Source organism: Mobula hypostoma, chromosome 2 (assembly GCF_963921235.1).
Source record: "Mobula hypostoma chromosome 2, sMobHyp1.1, whole genome shotgun sequence".
In the NCBI taxonomy this organism is placed as follows: domain Eukaryota; kingdom Metazoa; phylum Chordata; class Chondrichthyes; order Myliobatiformes; family Myliobatidae; genus Mobula; species Mobula hypostoma.
The window spans coordinates 129285530-129311941 of record NC_086098.1 but is presented as its reverse complement, the minus strand read 5'-3'; the positions used below and the strand labels follow the sequence as shown (position 1 = coordinate 129311941).

Below are 26412 nucleotides of genomic sequence, written 5' to 3'. Positions count from 1 at the left end.
AGCTTGCAGGAATAAGTGCCAGGAGGGAGATTAGTGGGGAGGAATGAATGCACATTCACAGAGGTGGAATCACAGAGGGAGGGATCCCCGTGGAAAGCGAAGGTGGTGGGGGGGGATGTGGATGTGTTTGGTGGTAGGATCCATTTGGAGATTGTGGATGTTGAAGAGAATGACATATTGGATTCAGAGGCTTATGGGGTGGTAGGTAAGTACAAGAGGAACTCTATCTGCCCTTTATTTTTCTCACCTACCTAGCTTCACGTATCAGCATCTTTCTATCCTCCCTCCCCTCTCCTCCCCTTTTTCATTCTGGCATCTTCCCCCTTCCTTTCCAGTCCTGAAGAAGGGTCTCAGCCTGAAACTTCAGCAGTTTGTTCATTTCCATAGATGCTGCCTGACCTGCTGAGTTCCTCCAGCATTTCGTGTGTGCTGCTCTGGATTTCCAGCAGCTGCAGAATTTCTCTTGTTTATGATCCTCTACAACCAGCGTTGCACAGCTAGCATCTAACTCCTGATGACATAAGCAAAGCTGCTTTAGGGCATGTTCTTCGCAATTTAACACACTTCTGGGTGTAAGCTGCAGAACTATGTCTAACCTACATAGCTTCTGTGTATTGCATGTGATGCTGCTACAAGCAAGTTTTCATGATATTTGTAACTCTCTGTACTGGTGTTATGACGATTAACACTTACCTTGAAACAAGGCTATCTTTTCTGTGAATAAATCCCCACTTCAGTCATTATGTCATGGCTACCCCAATTTTACCCTTTCAGCGACAACTCGCTCCACTTTCCCTACAGCTTCACAAGCTTCCTCTGCCCCCTTCCCAGTTGTGATGAAGGAACATTCACTCTGTTTCTCTTCTCACAGATATGGCCCAGCCTACTGTGTATATACTGTGTGTTCTGGTTTTTATTTTGGCCAATGAAATACCTCCATTGTAGGCCATTATATTCTAATGAAGGAAACAATAAATGAACAGCAAGCTCCCACTAAAGGCAAAACAATAGCAATTGGTTAATATGCTGCTTTGGTGTAGAATAAGGGATCAATATTAGTTAGGAATAAATAATGCATGTTTCTTTGAGATAGTAACATGGTGTTTTCCACAATAATCAAGCATATCTGCAGACTCTGCAAATCTGAGATAAAATCTATTGTGGGCCGAAGGGCCTGTTCCTGTGCTGTACTGTTCTAAAAAAAGCAGGAAATACCAGAAACACTCAACAAGACAAATAGCATCACAGAGGGATAATTCTAAGTTGCAGGGAAGGAATGGAAAGAATAACGGGAATATTTGTGACAGGGTGAAACAAGTCAAATGGATTAATTGGACAGCTAGAGGGTGATTATGAGTCTTTGACCATGCTGCGTTGCTTATAGCAGGGCTGTGGAATGTGCCCAGCAGGTGAGATGCACTAATGGAGAGAGAAAAACTGGGCCATCAGCACACATGGATAACTTAGAGCAGAAATAGTCAATTGTTATCCCGGCAGAGTAAGTGGATTACCTGAAGTCTGAGAATTCACTATTGAGCATGTATTGCATCCAGGGAGGAGATGAGGAGCTGTTTCTTAAGCTTGCATTGGGCCTCATTGCAACAGCGCAGAGTTCAGAGTGAGAATGAGTTGGAGAATTAAAATGGCCTGCAATAAAACACTCGGAGTAACTCTGACATACATGGCCTATACGTGGATTTGGGTAAAGCATTCAAAAAATACTGAGTGGTAGGCTCATACAGAAAATTTAGATACATGTGAGCACCGGTGACATGGCTGATTGGATCCAAATTTGGCTTGCTCATTGAAGACAGAGGCTAGTGCTGGATAAGACTTATTCTGGATGGAGGTCTGTAACTTGTAGTGTTCTGCAGGGATTCTGCACTATCGCCTCTGCTGTTTATCATATATATATTATTTGGATTAGAATATGATAGAGTGGGTGAGCAAGTTTATGGATGATACAATGATTGATAGAAGATTGCCAAAAGATAAAGTCAGATATGGATCAGTTACAGAAATGAGCAGATACAGTTTAGTCTGGTCAAGTTTGAGGCACTGCACTCTGGGAGATCCAACATAAAGGGAGAGTACACAATTAATGACAGGATATTTAACAGCGTTGATGAACAGAGGGATCTTGGGATCCAGGTGCATGGCTCCTTAAAAGTGGCTGCACAGGCTAATAGGGTGGTAAGGAAGATGTATGGCATGCCAGGCTTCATTAGTTGAGTCCAAGAGCCTGGAAGTTATGTTTCAGCTTCATAAAACTCTGGCTAAGCCACAGTAAGACTACTGTGTTCAATTTGTGTCACCTCATTACAGGAATGATATGAAGGTTTCGGAATGGTGCAGAGGAGATTTACCTGGTTTTGAGGATAGGTGCTATGAGGAGAGGTTGGGGCTGTTTTCTCTACAGCAGCAGAAGCTGAATAGGGAATTGACAGAAGTTTATACAATTATGCAAGGTAGCAGTAGGGCAGACAGCCAGTATGTTTCTCCCATGACTGAAATGTCCTGTACTAGAGATCGTGTATTTCAGGTGAGAGGAGGGAAGATACAGAGGAGGTGTGCCAGGCAGGTTATTTTTATACAGAGAGGAGTGGGTGACTGGAATGTGCTGTCAGGGGTGGTGGTGGAGGCAAATAGTATAGGAGCATTTAAGCAACTCTTAGATCAGCACATGACTATGGAGCGAAGTGAAGGTCAATATGCGGGAGAGAGAAATTAGATTAATTCAATTTCATTTGTTTAATTGGTTGGATGCAACATTATGGGCTGAAGGGTCTGTACTGTTCTGTGTTCTATGTTCTTAGTTTGAATCCCTGTGATCTACAGAACATTACCCAACTTGCGTTTGGGTCCTCCGTTGTAGAGGAGAATGCGTTGTGAACACTGAATGCAGAACACAAGTTTGGAAGTGCAAGTGGATCAATAGGTTGAATGTGTTGGGTTGGGAAGACATAGAAATCAGGTGATGCATCTGCAGTGGCAAGAGAAAGTGCTTTAATATGACAGAGAATCTTTATTGAAACATCAGGGGGTGATGCTTTTGAGATGCAGTAATTCAATAGTGAAGTATGTGCCTGGTGGTGAAATTTTGATGGAGGTGAGAAACAGGGAGCTTTATTCGATCTAAAAGAAACCTCCTCTGGCATTGCAGCACCACTTTGCAGTGCAGAACTAGCCTTTTTTAATGTTTAGGTCTTTGGAATGAATTTAAAACTTTGCTGAGAGAGGGACTGTCTCACACTAAGCATTCACTGTTGCTTAACAGAATCAGACAATTAGTTTTCCCTCATAGAATCGTTGAATGAATTAGCACAAAAGGAAGCTGTTACGTATGCGTGGAGCAAGAATGCCAACAGAGCACTATGATTAAACGTTTTTACTGGGCCGTGTCAGTAATGGTAAATACTGGGCAGCGTACACTGTGGGAGTGATGAACTGGGCATACTGAGATGAAAGACGTGCACTTGAAAGCCTGTTCCAAATGGTAGTGAGGCCATTTGGCCAGTTGAGCCTATGCTATCTTAATATTGCAAGGCCTGACCTTGTAGCTCATTACTGGGTAGACAAGGTTAAGGCCCTTATTTTCTTGCCAATTTAATTCACTGTTGCTTCATAAATTCCATACCCAGAGAAACTGTGTGGCAAACCTCTCAGAAGAAAACATTCAGATATGGTAATCTCTCAAAATAAGACCAAGTGGGCCTTGGATTGCCATGGTAACGGGTAAACCTCATTGAAGTCTGCCAGATATGATGGAGAGCTGCTAGCTTTGCCTTGAAAAGCATTATCATAAGCTGCAGGATGCACTCTTTTATAAATATGGCCCTGGTACTTACTTTAATTCTGTCTTTTTATGTTATTCCAAGACATCATTCAATTGCACTTCATGTCCAACTAATCACAGGAAACAGATAGCAAGGTGGAGAGAAATTGGCACCTGGTTCATGGCAACACAGACTATACTCCCACGAGCTCATGTGGTGCCAGAGGCCACTTTATGGAAGGGAATAAGAAAAGACATGGACATAAAGAGATGCATAGAGACATACTGCATTGAAGCAGGTCCTTCACACCACTCTGCACACCAAACATCCTTTTACACAAATCCCATATTTTAGTCTCCTTGCATTTCTATTAACTTCCTGCCAGATTTTACCCCTTATCCTCTCTGGAGATAACTTACAATGGCATATCAATCTGCATGTTTTTGGACATAAGAGAAAACTGAAGCATCCACAGATGGTTAATGCCGGGGCTCTAGGTGCTGGTAGTCCCAGTGAATGTCAAGACCAGGTGACAAACTTTAGTAAAACAAAAAAATAGACTTAGTTTTGAACAGCACCTCTTTCAACTCAAACGGTTGAAGAAGTTTGGTATGGCCCCCCAGATTCTAAGAACTTTCTACAGGGCACAGTTGAGAGCATCCTGACTGGCTGCATTACTGCCTGGTATGGGAACTGTACTTCCCTCAATCACAGGACTCTGCAGAGAGTGGTGCGGACAGCCCAGCGCATCTGTAGATTGAAACTTCCTACTATTCAGGATATTTACAAAGTCAGGTGTGTAAAAAGGGCCCGAAGGATCACTAAAGACCCGAGTCACCCCAACTACAAACTGTTCCAGCTGCTACCATCTGGGAAACGGTACGCAGCATAAAAGCCAGGACCAACAGGCTCCAGGACAGCTTCTTCCACGAGGCCATCGGACTGATTAATTCATGCTGACACAACTATATTTCTATGTTATATTGACTATCCTGTTGTACATTATATTTATTATAAATTACTATAATTGCACATTTGAACGGAGATGTAACTTAAATGATTTTTTACTCCTCATGTATTTGAAGGATGTAAGTAATAAAGTCAATTCAATTCAATTCAATATTTTATTTTCAATGGGAAACGGGAAGTGGTGGGGTGTGGGGAGAGGGGAGCCTGATGGGATGCTGGGAGAGGAAGGGCAGGCCACAAGGTATGTTTGAATCTGAGCATGAGGAAGACAATTTAGATCAATAATGAATAATAGCTGGTCGTGAAGAAGAAAACATCCAGGGCTGCAGAAAAGCATCAGTGAATTGGATGGACAAAAGTGGCTCATGAAATTTGGAAGAGTGTAATTGGAAACGACAAAATAAGATAGAAAAGTTCACAATAGCTGGTAGGGTAGCAAGAAGTGCAGGAGAAATCAGCCATCTTGAATGCTTATCTACAATTCTCAGAGTCAGAATCATATTTAATATCACTGGCATCTGACGTGAAATTTGTTAACTTTACGGCAGCAGGACAATGAAATACACAATAAATGAATATAGAGAAAAAACTGAGTTACATTAAATATATATATGTCTATTAAATAGTTGAAGTTAAAATAAGTAGTGCAAGATAACAGAAATAAAAAAAAGTAGAGAGGTAGTTTTCATGGTTTCAATGTCTGTTTAGAAATTGGATGCGGAGGGGAAGAAGTTATTCCTGAATCGCTGAGCGTGTGCCTTCAGGCTTCTGCACCTCCTTCCCAATGGTAATAATGAGAAGAAAGCATGTCCTGGGTGGTGGGGGTCCTTAATGATGGACGCCACCTTCCTAAGGCACCGCTCCTTGAAGATGTGTTGGATTCTACAGAGGCTGATACCCATGATAAAGCTGACTAATTTTACATGTTTCTGCTGCTTATTTCGATCTTGTGCAATAACACCCCCCCCCCCCCATACCAGGTGGTGATGCTTTCCATGGTACGTTTGTAGAAGTTGTCAACTATTTTAGATGACAAACCAAATCTCCTCAAACTCCTAACGAAATATAGCTGCTGTCTTGCCTTCTTTATAGCTGCGTCAATATGTTGCCTCCAGGTTAGATGCTCAGAGATACTGACACCCAGAAACTTGAAATTGCTCAGTCTCTCCACTTCTGATCCTACTATGAGGATTGGTTTGTGTTCCCTCATCTTACCCTTCCTGAACTCCACAGTCAGCTCTTTGGTCTTGCTGATGTTGAGTGCAAAGTTATTGCTGTGACACCACTTAACTAACTGGTATATCTCGCTCCTGTTCACCCTTCGTCACCATCTGAAATTCTGCCAACAATAGTCGTATCATCAGCAAATTTATCGATGCTATTTGAGCGAAGCCTATCCACACAGACGTGGGTGTAGAGAGACTAGAGCAGTGGGCCAAGCACACACCCCCATGGAGCGTCAGCGTTGATCGTCAGTGAGGTGGAGATGTTATTTCTTACCCGCACAGACTGTGGTATTACAGTTAGGAAGTGAGGGATCCGGTTGCCGAGGGAGGTATGGAGGCCTAGGTTGTGTAGCTTTTTGATCAGGATTGTAGGAATGATGGTGTTAAATGCTGAGCTATAATCAATAACCAATGTCCTGGCATAGGTATTTCCATTGTCCAGGTGATCCAAGGCTGCGTGGAGAGCCATTGAGATCGCGTCTATTGCAGACCTATTGTGGCAATAGGCAAATTCTAATGGGTCCAGGTCCTTCCTGAGACGGGTGTTGATTCCAGCTTTGACCAATCTCTCAAAGCATTTCATCACCACAGATGTGAGCACTACTGGATGATAGCCTTTAAGGCAGCGCGCCCTGCTCTTCTTGTTCATTGGTATATTTATTTCCCTTGCGAAGCAGGAGGAACTTCCAGCTGTAGCAGTGAGAGTGAAAATATCTTGGAATAGTCCCATCAGTTTGTTGGCACAGGTTTTCACACCCTTTCCAGGTACTCCATTGGGCCCTGCTGCCTTGCAAGGGTTCACCCTCTTGAAAGATAGCTTGACGTCAGCCTCTGAGAGAGAGATCACAGGGTCAAGAGATGCTTCAGGGATCCTCATAACTGTGGTTTTATTCTCCCTTTCAAAGCGAGCATAAAAGGTGTTCAGCTTCCCTCAGAAGGTGGATGAGGTTGTTAAAACAAACTTGGGATACCAACCTATACTGGTTAAAGGTAGAGACTTCATTCTGGAACTAAATAAAACATTGGTCAAGCCCCAACTAGAGTCCAGTGTACAGTGCTAGTCACCACACTGCAGGAACAATATGCAGGCACCAGGGACGATGCAGAGAAAGTTTATTAGGTTGGGTCCAGGACTGGACGATGTAACATCAAGGATAAATTGAATAGGCTGGGGTTGTTTTCTTTGGCAAGGGAGAGTGACTTAATTTGAGGTAAATAAAATAAAGAGAGAATTTGGCACGTTGAGCAGAAAGGATACATTTCCCTAAGCAGAGAGATCCCCAATTTTGAGTTGATGATTGAAGGACTGATGAAGAAAAAAATGCTTTTGCCTAGAAATAGGTGGGGTTCTGGAACTCTCTTTGAGTCACAGCGGGAGAGATAAAGCATTGAAACAGGCCCTTCAGCCCATCGAATCTGTGCTGATGATCATCATGCCCGTGCTGATCATCAACCATTCATCTAATTTAACCCTATATTAATCCCATTTTTTAAAATTCTCCGCACATTCCCATTAACTCTCCCCACTCACCAATGCACTGGGCCATGATTAATCTTAAACCCACATGTCTTTGGGATCTGGGAGGAAACCAAAGCACCGGGGAAAACTCAGATGATCATAAAGAGGGAGATCCATACTGATGCTAACCAGAGACCAGGATTGAACCGAAGTCCCAGGCACTGTGAGCCAGTCGCTCTCCTCGCTGTTCCATAACACTGCCTTGTTCCTGAGAATGTGGGCAAGCAGAAACCCTTATCACATTTAAAACAAATCTGTTAACCTGCAGAATGCAAAACAAGGGCAGGTAAGTGGAATCATTCAATTATTTCAGCAAAAACCAATTGCTCTGCCTGTCTTTATAAAGTGGATTGATAAAAATTTAAAAATAGTTGCAATGACAGAAGGAGGTTAAAAGTACAGATAAGGCATTGTTATTGGGCCAGACAACGGCTGATGGGATTGCACAAGATGTTGGTGGGGCCACATTTGGAATATTATGTTCAGTTTTGGTCACCCTGTTGTGGGGGGGGGGGGAATTGTCGACTCAGAGGCCAGTGTCAGGCATTTTCATGCCTTACAAGGCGCAGAACGAAAGGCTGTGTGGCGCACCACTCCTCACACAGATACTAGAGCAATGTGTGGTTAAGTGCCTTGCTCAAGGACACAATACGCTGCCTCAGCTAAGGCTCGAACTGGCGACCTTCAGATCACTAGACGAATGCCTTAACCACTTGGCCACGTGCCCTGCTGTAGGGAAAGTGATATTACACCAGAAAGAGTGCAAGGGAGAATCACAGAGACCCATTGCTGGGACTTGAGGGACTGGATTATGAAGAGAGGTTGAGCAAGCTAGGATTTTTTTTCCATTGGAGCCTAGAAGGATAAGAAATGGAAGAAGGAGAAGAAGAAGAAATTATGAGAGGTGCAGAAAAGGTGACAACACAGTCTTTTTCCCAGGACTGTGGAATCAAGAGCAAGAGGGAGTTGGTCTAAGATGGGAGGGAGAGACTGAATAGGAACTCCAGGGGCAATTTTTCCACCCCAGAGGGTGAGCCGTATATGAAATATTTAAAAAAGCACACGGACGGGTACATGGATAAGAAGGGTTTAGAACAAGGGTTCCCAACCTGGGGCCCACGGACCTCTTGGTTAATGGTAGGGGCCCATGACATAAGAAAGGTTGGAAACCCCTGATTTAGAAAGATATGGATTAAATGTGATTGTCTAAGGTAGGCGTTTAATCAACATGGCCTGGTTGGGATGAAGGACCTGGTTCCATACTGTATGACTCTTTGACTCAATAACTCCGTTCAGCAGAAGTTTCACGCTATCTGCCTCTCTTACAGGTACATCTACATGATCTACAATGGAAAGACTGCTCTGTAGCCTCCTGGTGATTGGAATGGCAACGTCAGTGTGCGCTTGTCCCAAGTACTGCGTATGTCAAAATCTCTCCGAGTCGCTGGGGACCCTCTGCCCCTCAAAAGGCCTTCTGTTTGTCCCTCCAGACATAGACCGGCGGACTGTTGAGCTGAGGCTGGGAGGCAATTTCATCATTGCTGTAAACCGGCAAGACTTTGCCAACATGAGTGGGCTTGTTGACCTGACTCTGTCCCGGAATACCATTGACTTCATCCAACCCTTCTCATTCATAGATCTAGAGAGCCTCCGCTCATTACACCTTGACGCCAACAGGTTGACGGAAATTGGGGAGAATGTTTTTCGGGGCTTGCTAAACCTGCAGCATCTGATCTTGAACAACAACCAGCTCCGCAGGGTGGAAGATGGAGCTTTGGACGATTTCTTGATGACTCTGGAGGATCTGGACTTTTCTTACAACAACCTGGCCCGCCTGCCATGGGAGGCCCTCAGCAAGATGATCAACCTCCACACGCTGAGCTTGGACCACAATCTCATTGACTACATCCCGGAGGGAACCTTCACCGACCTGCAGAAACTGGCCAGGCTGGATCTGATCTCCAACAGGCTGCAGAAACTGGCCCCAGACCCCATATTTGCCAGGTCAGAGTCGCTGCCCATGTCCACCACACCATTCTCCTCACGGCTCAGCTTGACCCTGGGTGGCAACCCCCTCCACTGCAACTGTGAGCTCCTCTGGTTCCGCCGGTTAAACAGGGAGGACGATATGGAGACTTGTGCCTCGCCACCGAACCTGAAAGGGAGGTACTTCTGGTACGTGTCGGAGGAGGAGTTTGTGTGTGAGCAGCCGCTGATCACCCAGCACAGCCTCAAGGTCCTAGTGCTGGAAGGGCAGATGGCATCACTGCGGTGCAAGGCCATTGGGGACCCTCGGCCTGTCATTCACTGGGTTGCCCCTGACGACAGGGTCCTGGGCAACTCCTCCAGGACTGTCATCTATGACAATGGCACCCTGGATATCCTCATCACCACCTCCCAGGACTATGGCACCTTCACCTGCATTGCGGCTAACGCGGCTGGGGAGTCCACTGCCCCTGTCGAGCTTTCTATCGTTCAGCTGCCCCACCTCAGCAACGGCACAGGCCGGGCCCTGCAGCCAGACTCCCGGCTGTCTGACATCACCAGCTCCAGCAAATCGCATCGGGGCGCAGCCAAAGTCAGGCCAGAGAAGAGAGTCACGGTGTCTCAGGTGACGGCCAGCACTGCCCTGGTCAGGTGGTCACTGGGACGGTCAGCGCCCAAGGTTAAAATGTACCAGCTGCAGTACAACAGCTCATCGGATGAAGTGCTGGTCTACAGGTGAGCTGGCAGCCAGAACAGAGAAAGTTCAGGGCTGGTGGAGAGGGAGAAAGGAATAGCATATCAATGATTTGGATGAGAGCATACAAGGCATGGTTAGTAAGTCTGCAGATGACACAAAGTTAGGTGGTTCCTGAGAAAGGGAAGAAGGCTGTCACAAATCAACAATTGCATAATGAATGGAGGGGTAGGACTCAGAGGAATATGGGTTGAATGTAGAAAATTGAGACTATAATTTCATTTAAAGTTCTGCTGTTTATGACAAAATAAGATTACTGCCTTTAAACTAAATTCAGAGTAAGTTCAAAAAGATAAGTACATTAGAGCAGAGGCATATTCCTGACCTACATTACATAGGGCTCCCTCTTTATGAAGCCATTCTGCCCCTACACTATCACTTGACTCACAACAGTTATTTTAATATTTGACTGCACGATGCAGGCAATTCTGAAAAGGACAATATTTATTTTACATTCTTAATTGTCCCTGACTGACAACTCCCACACACATCTCATTATTGGTTTTCTGCAGGCTGATGTACTCCAGCACCCAAATCTCTTTGCACCTCAGAGCTTTGTATCTCTCCCCATTTTGATAAGGTGTAATTCTTTTGTCTTCCCTGTGAAAACAGCTTTGCCCTTTTTCCACATTATATATTGTTTGCCAAAATCATTGCCCATTCACTTACCCAAATTATAATGCTTTTTAATCTTTAGTGTCCCAGTCATAACTTACTTTCTTACCTATCTTTATGTCAATAGCAAAATTAAAAGTGAGATTTTCAGTCCCTTCATCTAAGTCATTCACATAAGATAAAAATGTTCGTAAAAAGCATTATTTTGTTCAATTTAATTTTAAAAAACAGTGTAGCACAGAAACAGACCCTTCAGCCCACAGTGTCTGTGCTGAACATAATGCCAAATTAAACTCATCGCTTCCACCAGCATACGATCCAGATCTCCCTATTCTTTTCATGTTCATGTGTCTACCTAAAAGCCTCTTAAATGTCAGCATTGTATCTGACTTTTATTGAAAAATTCCCCAGTTTCCTTCCCTCCTGGTTAGTTTTAATGAATAATGATACTTAAAGCAGTGTGCTACCTGCCCGTAATAATTTACGTAGCATCTAATACATAGCAAGATATGCCAGGGTGCTTTCCAGGAGCAAAGAGTGTCTTATCAAATGAAGTGTTGCCAGACCAGATAAAATAATATTAAAGCAGGTAACAAAGAACTAGGCTAAAGGGACAGGTTTTAAGACTTTTTTTTAAGAGGAAGGAAATGTGGAGAGACCTGGAGGTTTGAAGAGGAAATTCCAGGCCTTGGGAACTTGACAGCTGAAGGCATGACTCCTATTGGCAGTGGGATGGAAATCAGACAGGAACAAAACGTCAGAATTAGAGAACCATAAAGGAAGCTGACAGAAGGAATTGGAGGGTCTGATAATAGGAATGAAATGTTAAGATCACAGTTGAAAACCAAGAATAAAGGCATGTGCTGATGCTGCCATCTCAAAGGCCATTGGAACAAGACAGAGAGAGGGATATCTAATTGAATAAAAAGATGATAAATTGATCTGCAGCTGGTAGGGAATGCAGAATTGAGGCTGCAATCTGATCAGTTCAAATCAGATCTTAATCCCACATAGTACCCAAGTTTGTGGTGTTGCAGGTAGCAATAGTAGGGACAAAAGATTGGTTGGCTAACAGTTGACAGGGCGGACACACAAATGGGTAAGGTAATAAGAATGACTACAGCAAACGAATATCTAACGAAGATGTCATGAACAGAGCAAACACAAAAAGAGAAATAACGTATGAGATCATGAAAAGGCAAAGTAACTTCATTGGACATGTGATTAGGAAAGAGGAGTTAGAATGCACTGTAATTATGGGAAAGATTGAAGGGAAGAAAGCAAGAGGAAGACAAAGACAAATGATGATGGAGACAGCAGTCAGAGAACTGGAAATAAATACCAATGAATTGATCCGCTTGACCCGATACAGGAGTGTGTGGGCCATGGCAGTAAAAGCTCAAACTGGGCATGACACCTGATGATGATGATGATGATGATGATGACAGCAATTGATGCTAAGGACTCTACTTTTTACAATTTCTTTAAATCATAATCAGATTTATTATCACTGATTCATATGGCAGGAAATGTGTTGTTTGGTGATAGCAGTACAGTACAGAGATCAAAGTGCTGTACATTGCAAAAATAAGTAAATAATACAAATAGTTAAGTGAAAGGGCTTTATAAGTACAGAGATAACAGAACTCTGAGAAATAGAGAGAACTAATTCATAAAAAACATTATGTATATTGTGCACATAAATAATAGAGCTTCTGGATACAGAGGTAACTGGATGTTCAGGTGTATGATTTTCAGGTACAGTAATTAATTAAGAAATCTAATAGAATGCTATCCATTATTGCTAGAGAAATTGAATATAATGTAGAGAGGTTATGTTTCACTTATACAGAGCATTCAGCTGAAGATACTAAGTACAGGTGTTGGGACATTATGTTACAGTCCCCAAGGTTTGGGGTACAGTGTACAATTCTGGTTGTCCTAAGAGGCTGGATAAGCTCAGTCTTTTTTCCCATGAAATGTTGGAGTCTGGGGAGTAAAATCATGACAGACGTAGGTCATGCGAATGACCACAGTCTTTTCCCAAGGGTAAGAGAGTCCAAAATTAAAGGGTATAGGTTTAAAAACTGAGAGAGGAAAGATTAGAAGGGACCTGAGGGGAGCCTTTTCACACAGCGGTGGTATCCTTTTAGAAAGGAGATGAGGAGGGATTTCTTTAGCGAGAGAGAGGTGAACTTGTTGCCACAGTCATTTGTGGAGGCCAAGTTTTTATGTATATTTAAGGCAGAGTTTGATAGATTCTTCATTGGACAGGGCATGAAGGGATATGGGGAAAGGTGGGAGATTTGGGTTGAGAGAAAAAATGGATTAGCCATGATGAAATGGTAGAGCAGACTTGATGAGCCAAATGGCCTAATTCTGCTCCTATATTTTATAGTCTTACTAACCGAGAGGCCTGTGGACCCCAGTTTGGGAACCCCAGGTTTAGAGGTTTATGGGCCAAATAAAAGTAAAGGGAGTAGCTCAGTTAGGTGACTTGTTTGATATGGATGAGTTGGGCTGAGTGGCTTGTTTCCATGCTGTAGAGCACTGAGATTCTGTGACTCTATAATAAGACCATATCTGGACTATTGTGTCTCCATAAATGTAACCGAATGCCTTGGAAGCAGTTCAGTGAAGGTGTCCTGGACTAATAATCTGGAGGAGTACACAAAATGTGCTGGAGAAGCTCAACAGGTCAGGCAGCATCTATGGTTGGAAATAAACAGACGACGTTTCAGGCCAAGACCCTTTATCAGGACTGTTTATTCCCATCTATAGATGCTGCCTGACCTGTTGAGCTCCTCAAGCACACTGTGTGCATTGCTCTAGATTTCCAGCATCTACCAGACCTCTTGCCTATAATGCCTGGAGAAAGCAGGTTATCTTATGAAGAAAGGACGGGCATGTTAGGCTTGTATTGACTGCTGTGTGAGAGAGTGAGAAGGGACTAAAACATATGAGATTGGAAGCTTCTTTGCAGGGTAGATGTGTAGGATATGTAAGAGATTCTAGAATCTGGGGTCAGATGATTAATGATTAGGTGATTATTTTTCTCTCTCAGAGTGTTATGCCTCTTTGAATCACTTCCTGAATGAACAATGAAGGTAAAGTCTTTGGATATTCATAAGGCAAAGGCAAATAGATTCTTACAAATGGCAAGTGAAACGTGACAATCATTGTTAATAGCAGAGCAGCTTCAAGGGCCCAAATGGTCCACTCTGTTCCTAATTCGTAAGTGCATAGGTTGGAAATCTGAAGAGAAAACAGAAAATGCTGGAGCTAACTCAGCAGGTGATGTCTTTCTTTCTCTAGATCCCCTCCCCATCTGATGCAAAACAGTGACTATTCCTTTTCCCCAGAAATACTCTTTGACCTGCTGAGTTCCTCCAGCAGATTAGCTCTAGATTCCAGCATCTGCAATCTCTTGCTATTACTGCAGTCCCAATGTAATTCCTGTGCTGGAGTCGCGAAATACCATAGAACCACTGACATTGGTTTGCTTATCCTGTCAGTGAATTTAGAGAACTTTTCAAGAACAATATTGCCGGTTTCACTGCAATGTCCTGAAGTACCAGCAATAAGCTCTCCATCTCTCAGAAATGTATGGAAGAGCAGGAATCACTGCAGTCCAGTAGATCATGAGCTTTCTGTAGGATTTGACTTTCAAACAACCTTTGCCCCAAATGGCCAAAGACATTGTTGGCAAAATAACAGCAATTTTTACTTTCAGTATTGACATATGCAGCTGTGTGGCTGGCTCCCAAGATATGATACTTTATCCATAGATCCCAGCACCTCCTCATAGATCCTGTTTTTTGTTGTTGAGGACTAGCATTATGCAGCAGGGGCATTTTACTTGAGGACCTGTGTTTTGTGGTTGCTGAGTGTAACACCAACTCTTATAATGAAGTATTGTGCATGCTGTAACGTGAACAAAGTCACCAGAGGGACACTGAAGCTAATGAAAGTGTTTTATTCAACAAAATTAGAGAAAGTGACATCTTGACCTAATATTGCATGGCATTTTGATATCCTAAAGATCAATTCCAGGACAGTACTGTAGTTACAATGTATCTACAGTGCTTCCAATGAACTACATATAGTTTCCACACACCTCCTTCTTCACACCCACACAACAGGCACATAAAATGAATGTTAGTCAGCATTTCTGGTTTGCAATGAACTCCAGTACACACCTCCAAGAAAATTATTGTTCACATTCATAACTGAAGATTGGTTGCGGGTTAAGTAAATAGCTGCTATAAACCCTAACTCCAGGGTACACCCTATCGATATACATATGCAAATGATGTCTGCTTCCTGCATCTGAATGACTCAAGTTATAGTGGTGACCTTGGTTCTGGGTCAGAGCACTGTGGAGACAATAACAACAGGAATGAAGGGGAGTAGTTTTGAAGTTATGACGGTAGGAACAAAGTCAAAAATTTTAAGGACAGCAAAAATCTTGACCCAAATAGGTTGCACCAACAAATTTATAGAAATATATAAAAGTACAGTGGAATATGATAGATGTCCAGAAACTCATCCAGGGCTGAGAGTGCTGAACACAGGTTCTCCTCTCCAACTGAAATCATTTGGTAGACTCCAATGAACGAAATTCAGTGATACTTGATGAAACTTAGCCTTATCAAAAGATTATGGATTTCCATGCATGAGTGCCAGAGGACAGGCATCATCCCCATGTTGAAATCAGGAAATAGAACTGTTCCAGTGAAGGACAGGCCCCACCGCTGATAGATCAGAAAGCAAATATCACAATATATTTTCCTTATGACATAAAGAAGGTCCTCAGCCCACTGAATCTATGGTTTTGGTCACTTAACTGCAGGAAATATTTAAATAAGGTTAAAAGAGTACAGAGAAAATTTACAAAGATGTTACTTGGTCTGGAGGACCAGAGTTATAAGAAAAGATTGAATAGGTTATGACTTTATTCCTTGGAACATAGAAGATTGAGAGACAGTTTGATAGAGGTATACAAAATCATGAGAGGTATAGATAGGATAAATGCTTTTTCCACTGTGGTTGAATGGGACTACAACTAGAGCTCATGGGTTAAGGAAGAAAGGTGAAAAGTTTAAAGGGAACATGAGGGGGATCTTCTTCACACAGAGGGTTGTGAGACTATAGAACAAGCTGTCAGTGCAAGTGGTGCATGCGAGCTTGATTTCAATTTTTAAGGGAAGTTGGATAGGTACTGTACATGGATGGGAAGGGTATGGAGGGCTCTGGTCCTGGTGCAGGTCAATGGGAGTAGGCAGTTTAAATGTTTCAGCATGGACTAGATGGGCCAAAGGACCTGTTTCTGTTTGTACTTTTCAATGAGTCTTTGTTAGCTCACAGAGGAATTTCTCCACTAATTTCCATTTCCATATTTTCTCAATACTTCCATTGAATCACCTACACAGGAGGGGCACTTTTGCAGCCATTTCACCTACCATCCCACACTTCTCAGGGATGAAGAAGGAGACTGGAGCACCCAGAGGAAATACTTGGTCACAGGAGGATCGCGCAGACTCCACGTGTATAGTACTGAAATTCAGAATTGCACCAGGGTTGCTGGAGCAAGTAGATAGCAGCTCTACTTGCTGCACTATAATGCAACACATTAAAAAAAACTTAGTAATCACTGAGGGGCAAGTTACATTTATGCCATTATTGAAGAAGCAACAGCAGGGGTAGGCAAGGACAGTTGGGCTTCAAGAAGACCCTTGACAAGTTTTAAAAAAGTCAATTTAAGTCAATTACGACTAAATGCAGAATGGATTGAAACAAAACTAGAAGAGCTTTAAATTTGTGGTTGATAACCAATCGGAGAATATGGTTAAAATTAGGGAGTAATGCTTCAAAACACTGACAGATAAAGAAGCTTAGCGAAGGTGCTGTAGATAAAATGGGAAACAGAATTTAACGTGGGAAAGAAATGGCATTTTTTTTAGTAAAAGGAGTAAGAGGCCTTATGAAATATAGGTAAATGAGATAGAGATGCTAAGATACAGAGAAATTAATGCATATTTAGATCTGAACGTGGGACAACAAATACAGGAATATTTTCAATAACTCAAGTTCACTAAGTTATAAAGACCAAAAACACTGGTACATCTCTTGTGCAATGTTGTTAAATTTACACTGAACCTTGCTTGTAATAGAGTGATTTGTGCAGCTCAGCTCTGTAAAATATTAAAAAGGATTTTGAATATTTAAAATTACACGAGGTCCGGCATGCATTTTGAAAGATGTTAATCATAACTGTGAGGATACAATGAACTAAATAGACTATAGCACTGCTGGTTCTAGGGAACGCCTGCAATAGAATATAATTTAAGCACAGGCTTTCTTCTTCACTGCTCATGATGAACAATATTTCACATGACGTTAGTCATTTACATTTTTAATTTTTTCCTGAGTAAATAAATGAGAGCATAATCAAATTAAATGGTAATGCAATAGAATGCATTGTACATTTACTGTGACAAGATTCATTTTCCTATGGAATGGAAAGGCTGCAGGCAACTGATGAATTCCAAAGTGTTTTATTTTACAGATGAGTGGCTATGACAATAAATTACATGCACTTTCTGTGTGTTTTGTCAGAAGGCAAAACTCAGGCTGGCAATTAAGAAGTGTGAATTGAAATCTACCTGCAAAGATGTAAGGGTGGTCAAGTGAAGGACTAGAAGTGTATCTTCCTTGGTTTGGATAATCACAGTCATTGTGAGTTCAAAATAACTTACGAACTTGTTTCACCTTAGGAGTTCATAAGAATATGCAACATATGAGAAAGTGTAGGTAGAACCCTATTCAATATAATTCGCATCTTAGCTCCATATACTGACTGATCCCAATTTGTTGATTCCTTTTAGATCTAAAACATACAGTGAAACAACCAGCACAGCTGAGTGGGAAAGAGAATCCCAAATATTCACGACTGAGAGAGAGAAAAAGCTCTTCCTTATTTCAGTTTTCCAGGTAGTTCAGATCCAACTAGCTCCACTTTATTAAGAAAGGTCCTTTATCAATTAAAGCTCCTGTGTGTCAGTGGTTCACCTGAGTCAGAAGATATACAAATGGTCTAGTTCACACTATTCCTTTCAACCATGATATACATTAACACCCAATCTCAAGGTTCCAAGAATTCTATCCACCTCTAAAGTTGGCAACCCCTTCCCATCCATTGCTGAATCCACCATTGTTGGCTGATCTTCAGCTGGTATGCCCTAAACTCTATAATTTCTTCCTAAATCTCTACTTACTTTCTTTTCATTCTTAATAACATCCAACTTCTCCTACCATGAAATTATAAAATCTCGTGGCAACTTGGAAAATTTTACAGCCTCATAATTTTTTACTGGTTCAAGACTGCATGGATTCAGCATACCCAATTATTATTCAAGAATTTTGACCTTGAGTCCTATCTCCTCGCTCTGTCTAAGGTTCTCATAATTTTATACAAAAAATAAACCTGTGGAAGAACTCAGTGGATCAGGCAGTATCTGTGGAGGGAAATAGACAATCTACATGTTATTTCAATACCATCTCAGTAGTCCTTTCTACACTTCTCATTGCAACCATCCGGGAGGAGGTACAGGAGCCTGAAGACACATACTCAAAGTTTTAGGAACAGCTTCTTGCCTTCCACTATCAGATTTCTGAATGATCAAGGAACACTTCATATTTCAAAGAAGAGAAAACCTGCAGAAATCCAATCAACATTCACAAAATGCCAGAGGAACTCAGCAGGCCAGGCAGCATCTATAGAAAAGAGTAAACAGTTGATGTTTCGGGCTGAGACCCTCCACTACATATTTATTTGTTTCTTTCTTTCTTTCTTCCTTTATTTATCTATTTATTTTCTTGTTGTAGCCTATAGTAATATTTGTTGTACCACTGCAGCAAAACAACAAATTTCACAACTATATCAGTGATAATATTCCTGATTCTCTAAGCTCAGTTCAAGACAAAATAGTAACTGTTCACTTCCATCCACAGATACTGCTTGACCCACTGGGTTTCATTAGCTGTCTGTGCTCCAGATTCAAGCACCTGCAGGGCACGTGTCTCAAGAATTTTACATAACTTAATTAAATAACCTCCTCTAATATCTTCTTCCAAAACTGGATGCTATCTTCTTTTACACTGCTGTTTGGGCAGCCATTTACTGCATTGAAACTGTAAATTAAATTAATTTTGACCCATAAAAAATGTAAAATCAAAGCAGCTATGTTGCAGAATTTTACTTTTGGATTAATCTTGGAAATTCAATCCCATAAGGAGAATATATATATATTTTTGGAATCCATTCGTTGGATTATTGGGAAAAGTAAATTGTCAGGCCTAAGTGACCCTGAGGAAGCTGTGTTGAGCCATTCTTTGAGGAAGTTTGGTGAGGGTGCTTTCAGGCATTGCTGAGTAAGGAAAACAACAGGAATTCTGCAGATGCTGGAAATTCAAGCAACACACATCAAAGTTGCTGGTGAACGCAGCAGGCCAGGCAGCGTCTCTAGGAAGAGGTGCAGTCGACATTTCCGGCCGAGACCCTTCGTCAGGACTAACTGAAGGAAGAGTGAGTAAGGGATTTAAAAGTTGGAGGGGGAGGGGGAGATCCAAAATGATAGGAGAAGACAGGAGGGGGAGGGGTGGAGCCGAGAGCTGGACAGGTGATTGGCAAAAGGGATATGAGAGGATCATGGGACAGGAGGTCTGGGAAGAAAGACAAGGGGGGGGGACCCAGAGGATGGGCAAGAGGTATATTCAGAGGGACAGTGGGAGAAAAAGGAGAGTGAGAGAAAGAATGTGTGCATAAAAATAAGTAACAGATGGGGCATGAGGGGGAGGTGGGGCATTAGCGGAAGTTAGAGAAGTCGATGCTCATGCCATCAGGTTGGAGGCTACCCAGACGGATTATAAGGTGTTGTTCCTCCAACCTGAGTGTGGCTTCATCTTTACAGTAGAGGAGGTCGTGGATAGACATGTCAGAATGGGAATGGGATGTGGAATTAAAATGTGTGGCCACTGGGAGATCCTGCTTTCTCTGGCGGACAGAGCGTAGATGTTCAGCAAAGCGGTCTCCTAGTCTGCGTCGGGTCTCGCCAATATATAAAAGGCCACATCGGGAGCACCGGACGCAGTATATCACCCCAGTCGACTCACAGGTGAAGTGTTGCCTCACCTGGAAGGACTTTTTGGGGCCCTGAATGGTGGTAAGGGAGGAAGTGTAAGGGCATGTGTAGCACTTGTTCCGCTTACACGGATAAGTGCCAGGAGGGAGATCAGTGGGGAGGGATGGGGGGGACGAATGGACAAGGGAGTTGCGTAGGGAGCGATCCCTGCGGAATGCAGAGAGAGAGGGGGAGGGAAAGACATGCTTAGTGGTGGGATCCTGTTGGAGGTGGCAGAAGTTACGGAGAATAATATGTTGGACCCGGAGGCTGGTGGGGTGGTAGGTGAGGACCAAGGGAACCCTATTCCTAGTGGGGTGGCGGGAGGATGGAGTGAGAGCAGATGTATGTGAAATGGGGGAGATGTGTTTAAGAGCAGAGTTGATAGTGGAGGAAGGGAAGCCCCTTTCTTTAAAAAAGGAAGACATCTCCCTCGTCCTGGAATGAAAAGCCTCATCCTGAGAGCAGATGCGGCGGAGACGGAGGAATTGCGAGAAGGGGATGGCGTTTTTGCAAGAGACAGGGTGAGAAGAGGAATAGTCCAGATAGCTGTGAGAGTCAGTAGGCTTTTAGTAGACATCAGTGGATAAGCTGTCTCCAGAGACAGAGACAGAAAGATCTAGAAAGGGGAGGGAGGTGTCAGAAATGGACCAGGTAAACTTGAGGGCAGGCTGAAAGTTGGAGGCAAAGTTAATAAAGTCAACGAGTTCTGCATGCGTGCAGGAAGCAGCGCCAATGCAGTCGTCGATGTAGCGAAGGAAAAGTGGGGGACAGATACCAGAATAGGCATGGAACATAGATTGTTCCACAAAGCCAACAAAAAGGCAGGCATAGCTAGGACCCATACGGGTGCCCATAGCTACACCTTTAGTTTGGAGGAAGTGGGAGGAGCCAAAGGAGAAATTATTAAGAGTAAGGACTAATTCCGCTAGATGGAGCAGAGTGGTGGTAGAGGGGAACTGATTAGGTCTGGAATCCAGAAAGAAGCGTAGAGCTTTGAGACCTTCCTGATGGGGGATGGAAGTATATAGGGACTGGACATCCATGGTGAAAATAAAGCGATGGGGGCCAGGGGCCACACATTTTAATTCCACATCCCATTCCCATTCTGACATGTCTATCCACGGCCTCATCTACTGTAAAGATGAAGCCACACTCAGGTTGGAGGAACAACACCTTATATTCCGTCTGGGTAGCCTCCAACCTGATGGCATGAACATCGACTTCTCTAAATTCCGCTAAGGCCCCACCTCCCCCTCATACCCCATCTGTTACTTATTTTTATGCACACATTCTTTCTCTCACTCCTTTTTCTCCCTCTCTCCCTCTGTTCCTCTGAATATACCTCTTGTCCATCCTCTGGGTCCCCCCCCCCCCGCCTTGTCTTTCTTCCCGGACCTCCTGTCCCATGATCCTCTCGTATCCCCTTTTGCCTATCACCTGTCCAGCTCTTGGCTCTATCCCTCCCCCTCCTGTCTTCTCCTATCATTTTGGATCTCCCCTTCCCCCTCCAGCTGAGTAAGGAAATCTGTTTTTCAGATTCAGCGGCGATGAAGGAGCATTCCAAATTTGAGCAAGTTAATACATGCAAATTGTCACCTATTTTTGACTCTTCTGTAGAAGTTGGAGGCAAACAAAAAAGAAGTTTCAGGGCTTTGTGGTGCGGTCTCAGTAATGGTGGGACAAATAGTGCTTTGCAAAGCTTTGATAAATTGTTTCTCCTGAGGTTGAGTGGAGAGGTTGATTGTTTTGTTGATGAGATACAATCCTACCTTGAGCCTTAAGACAAACACACATGAGTCCTCTTATCAACCCCAACCACCTCACTCTCTAGTCAAAAGAGAAGGGACATTCTGTGCTGACTTAGAAATAAATAGATGTATCTCAGTACAGAATGAAGACATTTATCCCAAGGTGATGTACAAACTTAGATATAAATTGCTACTTTAGATACCTCAATTTGAAATAAACTTATAGGCTTTCTTTTGCAATTAACCTCCCTAATTATTTAAGGACTGATGAAATTGCAGGTAGCTGGTGTGTTGAAGATCCCATGAAACAGAATAGAGAGTGTTAAATTTATGTGCCATGAAAGAATTAATTAGCACTATTATCTAAATTAGGGCTATTTAACCCTTAGTTGTTGTTAAATTGGTAAATTGGTTCATTTTTGTCTCATAGACCAAGGTATAGTAAAAAAAACCTGGACTCACCTCTCACTGACCAGTCCGTGCCTCTCTCCCGCCTTTCACCATTTTATTCTAGATTTTGCCCTATTTCTTTCCAGTCCTGTTGAAGGGTCTCCACCAGAAATGCTGACTGTTCATCTCCCTCCATAGATGCACCCTGACCTGCCCAGTTCCTCCCGCATTTTGTGTATGCTGCTACAGTGAAAATCTTGTATTGCGTCCCATCCACGCAGATCTATTCATTACAGCAGAGCATTGAGGTAGTACAAGGACACAGAATAAAGTGTTACAGAGGAAGTGTAGTGTAAATAGACAATAAAGTGAAAGTCATAATGAGGTAAATTGTGAGGCCAGGAGTCACTGGACTAAGGGAGTATTCAATAGTTTTATAACAGTAGGATGGAAGCTGTCCTTCGGCCGAATGGTACTATTTTCAAGCTTTTGTGTCTCTGGTGGGCATGTGGCCAAGTGGTTAAGGCATTGGAGTAGCGACCTGAAGGTCATGAGTTCGAGCCCCAGCCGAGGCAACGTGTTGTGTCCTTGAATAAGGCACTTAATCACACATTGCTCTGCGATGACACTGGTGCCAAGCTGTATGGGTCCTAATGTCCTTCCCTTGTTCAACATTGGTGTCATGGAGAGGGGAGACTTGCAGCATGGGCAACTGCCTCCATACAATCTTGCCCAGGCCTGCACCCTGGAGAGTGAAGACTTTCCAGGCACAGATCCATGGTCTCGCAAGACTAACGGATGCCTCTGGTCCAGTGGTAGGAAACAGAAGACAGAATGTCTGGGATAAGTGGGATCTTTGATCATGTCAGCTGCTTTACCATGGCAGCAAGAAATGTAGATGCATCCATACTGGGGAGGCCAGTTTTCATGACATGCTGAGTTATGTCCACAATTCTCTACTGTTTCTTGAGCTCATGGGCAGAGCAGCTGCCATACCAAACTGTGATGCATTCTGATAGGATGCTTTAGGTGCATAGATAAAATTTAATGCAGGTCAAAGGAGACATGTCAAATTTCTTTAGCTTCCTGGGGAAGTAGAAGAACTGGTGAGCTTTCTGTGCCTTGGTGTCTATGTAACACACACAAAATGCTGGAGGAACTCAGCAGGCCTGGCAACATCGATGGAAAAGAGTAAACAGTCGATGTTTTGGACCGAGATCCTTCACCAGTCCTCCGGTATTTTGTGTGTGTTAGTTGGTCTTCCGGCATCTGCAGATTTTATCGTCTTGGTGTCCACATGATTGGATCAGCACAGGCTATTGGTGATGTTCACTCCAAGGAATTGAGTCTCTAGAGCCACTAAAGCTCTGCAGGGTGGATGTAAACAAGATCTTGTGCCTCATACAACTCCCTTTCCAGAAGTCAATTAGCAGCTCTTATGTTTTGCCATCATTGAGAGAAAGGTCGTTATCATGACACTAGACTCTTGATATCCTTCCTATACTTTGATTTATCATTATTTGATATCTGACCCACCACAGTGCTATCATCTGCAAATTTGTAGGTAAAATCACAGCAGAATCTGGCCCACATTTGTGAGTGCGTAGGGAATAGTGCAGCGGGGGGGGATGCTGAGGATGCAGCTTTGTGGGGCATCAGGTAACATTGTTGAAATCTTGAAATCTGTGGCAGAATTGTGCCTGCAATTCCTTACTGACTGTGGTCTCTTGGTCAAATGTGAAGGATCCAGTTGCAAAGGGAAGCATTGTATCCCCAGTCTTGGAGTTTGGAGATGCATTTGTGGGGAAATACAGTATTGTAGGCAGAGTTGTAGTCAATGAACAATAGTTAAATATAGGTGCCCAGATGCAAAAGATGAGAGTAGGGCAGGGACCTTTCAACATATTAAGCCAAAAGAAAGACTTATAGACAGTAGACAATAGGTGCAGGAGAAGGCCATTCGGCCCTTCGAGCCAGCACCGCCATTCACTGTGATCATGGCTGATCATCCACTATCAGTATCCAGTTCCTGCCTTATCCTCATAACCTTTGATTCCACTATCTTTAAGAGCCCTATCCATCTCTTTTTTGAAAGCATCCAGAGACTTGGCCTCCACAGCCTTCTGGGGCAGAGCATTCCATATATCCACTACTCTCTGGGTGAAAAAGTTTTTCCTCAACTCCGTTCTAAATGACCTACCCCTAATTCTTAAACTGTGGCCTCTGGTTCTGGACTCACCCATCAGCGGGAACATGCTTCCTGCCTGCAGTGTGTCCAATCCCTTAATAATCTTATATGTTTCAATACGATCCCCTCTCAGCCTTCTAAATTCCAGAGTATACAAGCCCAGTTGCTCCAAACTTTCGACATATGACAGTCCCGCCAACCCGGGAATTAACCTTGTGAACCTACGCTGCACTCCCTCAATAGCAAGAATGTCCTTCCTCAAATTTGGAGACCAAAACTGCACACAATACTCCAGACAACAGGAATTCTGCAGATGCTGGAGTACTGTGCAACACACATCAAAGTTGCTGGTGAATGCAGCAGGCCAGGAAGCATCTCTAGGAAGAGGTACAGTCGACGTTTCAGGACGAAGGGTCTCGACCTGAAACGTCGACTGTACCTCTTCCTAGAGATGCTGCCTGGTCTGCTGCGTTCACCAGCATCTTTGATGTGTGTTGCACAGTATTCCAGGTGTGGTCTCACCAGGGCCCCGTACAGCTGCAGAAGGACCTCTTTGCTCTTATACTCAATTCCCCTTGTTATGAAGGTCAGCATACCATTAGCTTTTTTCACTACCTGCTGTACTTGCATACTTGCTTTCAGTGACTGATGTACAAGAACACCTAGATCTCATTGTGCTTCCCCTTTTCCTAACTTGACTCCATTTAGATAATAATCTGCCTTCCCGTTCTTACCACCAAAGTGGATAACCTCACATTTATCCACATTAAACTGCATCTGCCATGCATCTGCCCACTCACCCAGCCTGTCCAAGTCACCCTGCATTCTCATAACATTTATATAACACCTAATTTACATATCTGGGATGTCCCAAAGAACTTTGCAACAGTTAAAATACTTCAATAAAATGTGGTTATTATTTCAATGAAGTTAAAGTGATTATAATCTCCAACAAGACCTAGTCTAATAATCTATCATTAGACATTCAATTGAATTATTAGCATTCTTTCTCCACTAGTGACATTCTAGGATCACTATTGATCTGAAACATAACAAAACCAGCCACATAAATACTGTGGCCACAGAAGCAGGTCAGGATCTGGGTGTCTTGCAATGAGAGACTCACCTTCTGTTATTCCATGATCGTTCCACTAATTATAAGTGTAATGAAATATTCTTATGAGTAATTGCAATTTCAACTGTGGTCAAGAAGTTCAAGCTTTGTCATTGAGATTTTCCAATTTCTGAATTGGGAAAATATTCCTGGTGTTTTATTATGGATGGGTAAATTTCCAACAGCACAGTAGGATCACCTTTACTGATGGACTGCAGTGTGCAGGGAAATGGCTTGCAACCAATTTCTCAGGGGCATTTAGGCTTGGGAAATTGGAACTGAAGCTGGGTGAACTCCAGATTATTCAGGCAGCTGAGGGGTTGGTTGGTAGGCAATACAGGGAGGTAGGTTACACTTAAGGTTAGACAACCAGTGCAGAGTAACCCTGTGGCCGTTCCCCTCCATGACAGGTATACCACTTCGGATACTGTTGGGGAGGATGGCCTAGCAGAGGAAAGCCGCAGCAGTCTGGTCTCTGGCACTGAGTCTGGCTTTGTGGCTTAAGAAGGGAAGGGGGGGGTGGGTGAAGAGGCAAGAAGTAGTGGTACGGGATTCATTGGTTAGGGGAACAGACAGGAGGTTTTGTGGATGACATATTTTTCAGATGGTATATTGTTTCCCAGGTACCAGGGTCAGGGACATCTTGGACTAAGTCCACGGCATTCTTAAGAGGGAGGGTGAGCAGCCAGAGATTGTGATCCATGTTGGAATCAATGACATGGGTAGGAAGAGTGATGAGGTCCTTCAAAGTGAGGCTGTTAGCTGCTAAGTTAAAGGGCAGAACCTTCAGCGTTGTGATCTCTGGAATCCTACCTGTATCACATACTAGCGAGGCCAGAAGATCATACGGTTTAACATGTGGCTAAGGAGATGGTGCAGGACAGAAAGCTTCAGATTTTTGTATTATTGGTCTCTCTTCCAGGGTCTTCCAAAGAAGTTGGG

At 43.2% G+C, this 26412-nt stretch overlaps 1 protein-coding gene across 1 annotated transcript in view; it reads left to right on the top strand.

Moving 5' to 3' along the window:
• Positions 1-26412, top strand: part of LOC134342473 (leucine-rich repeat and fibronectin type-III domain-containing protein 2) — a 154246-nt gene that overhangs the window by 116921 nt on the left and 10913 nt on the right. The window contains exon 2 of the mRNA XM_063040657.1: positions 8819-10211. Within this exon, the coding sequence (XP_062896727.1) occupies positions 8839-10211 (1373 nt within the window). The 5' untranslated portion in view covers positions 8819-8838. The remainder of the gene's footprint in view (positions 1-8818; positions 10212-26412) is intronic.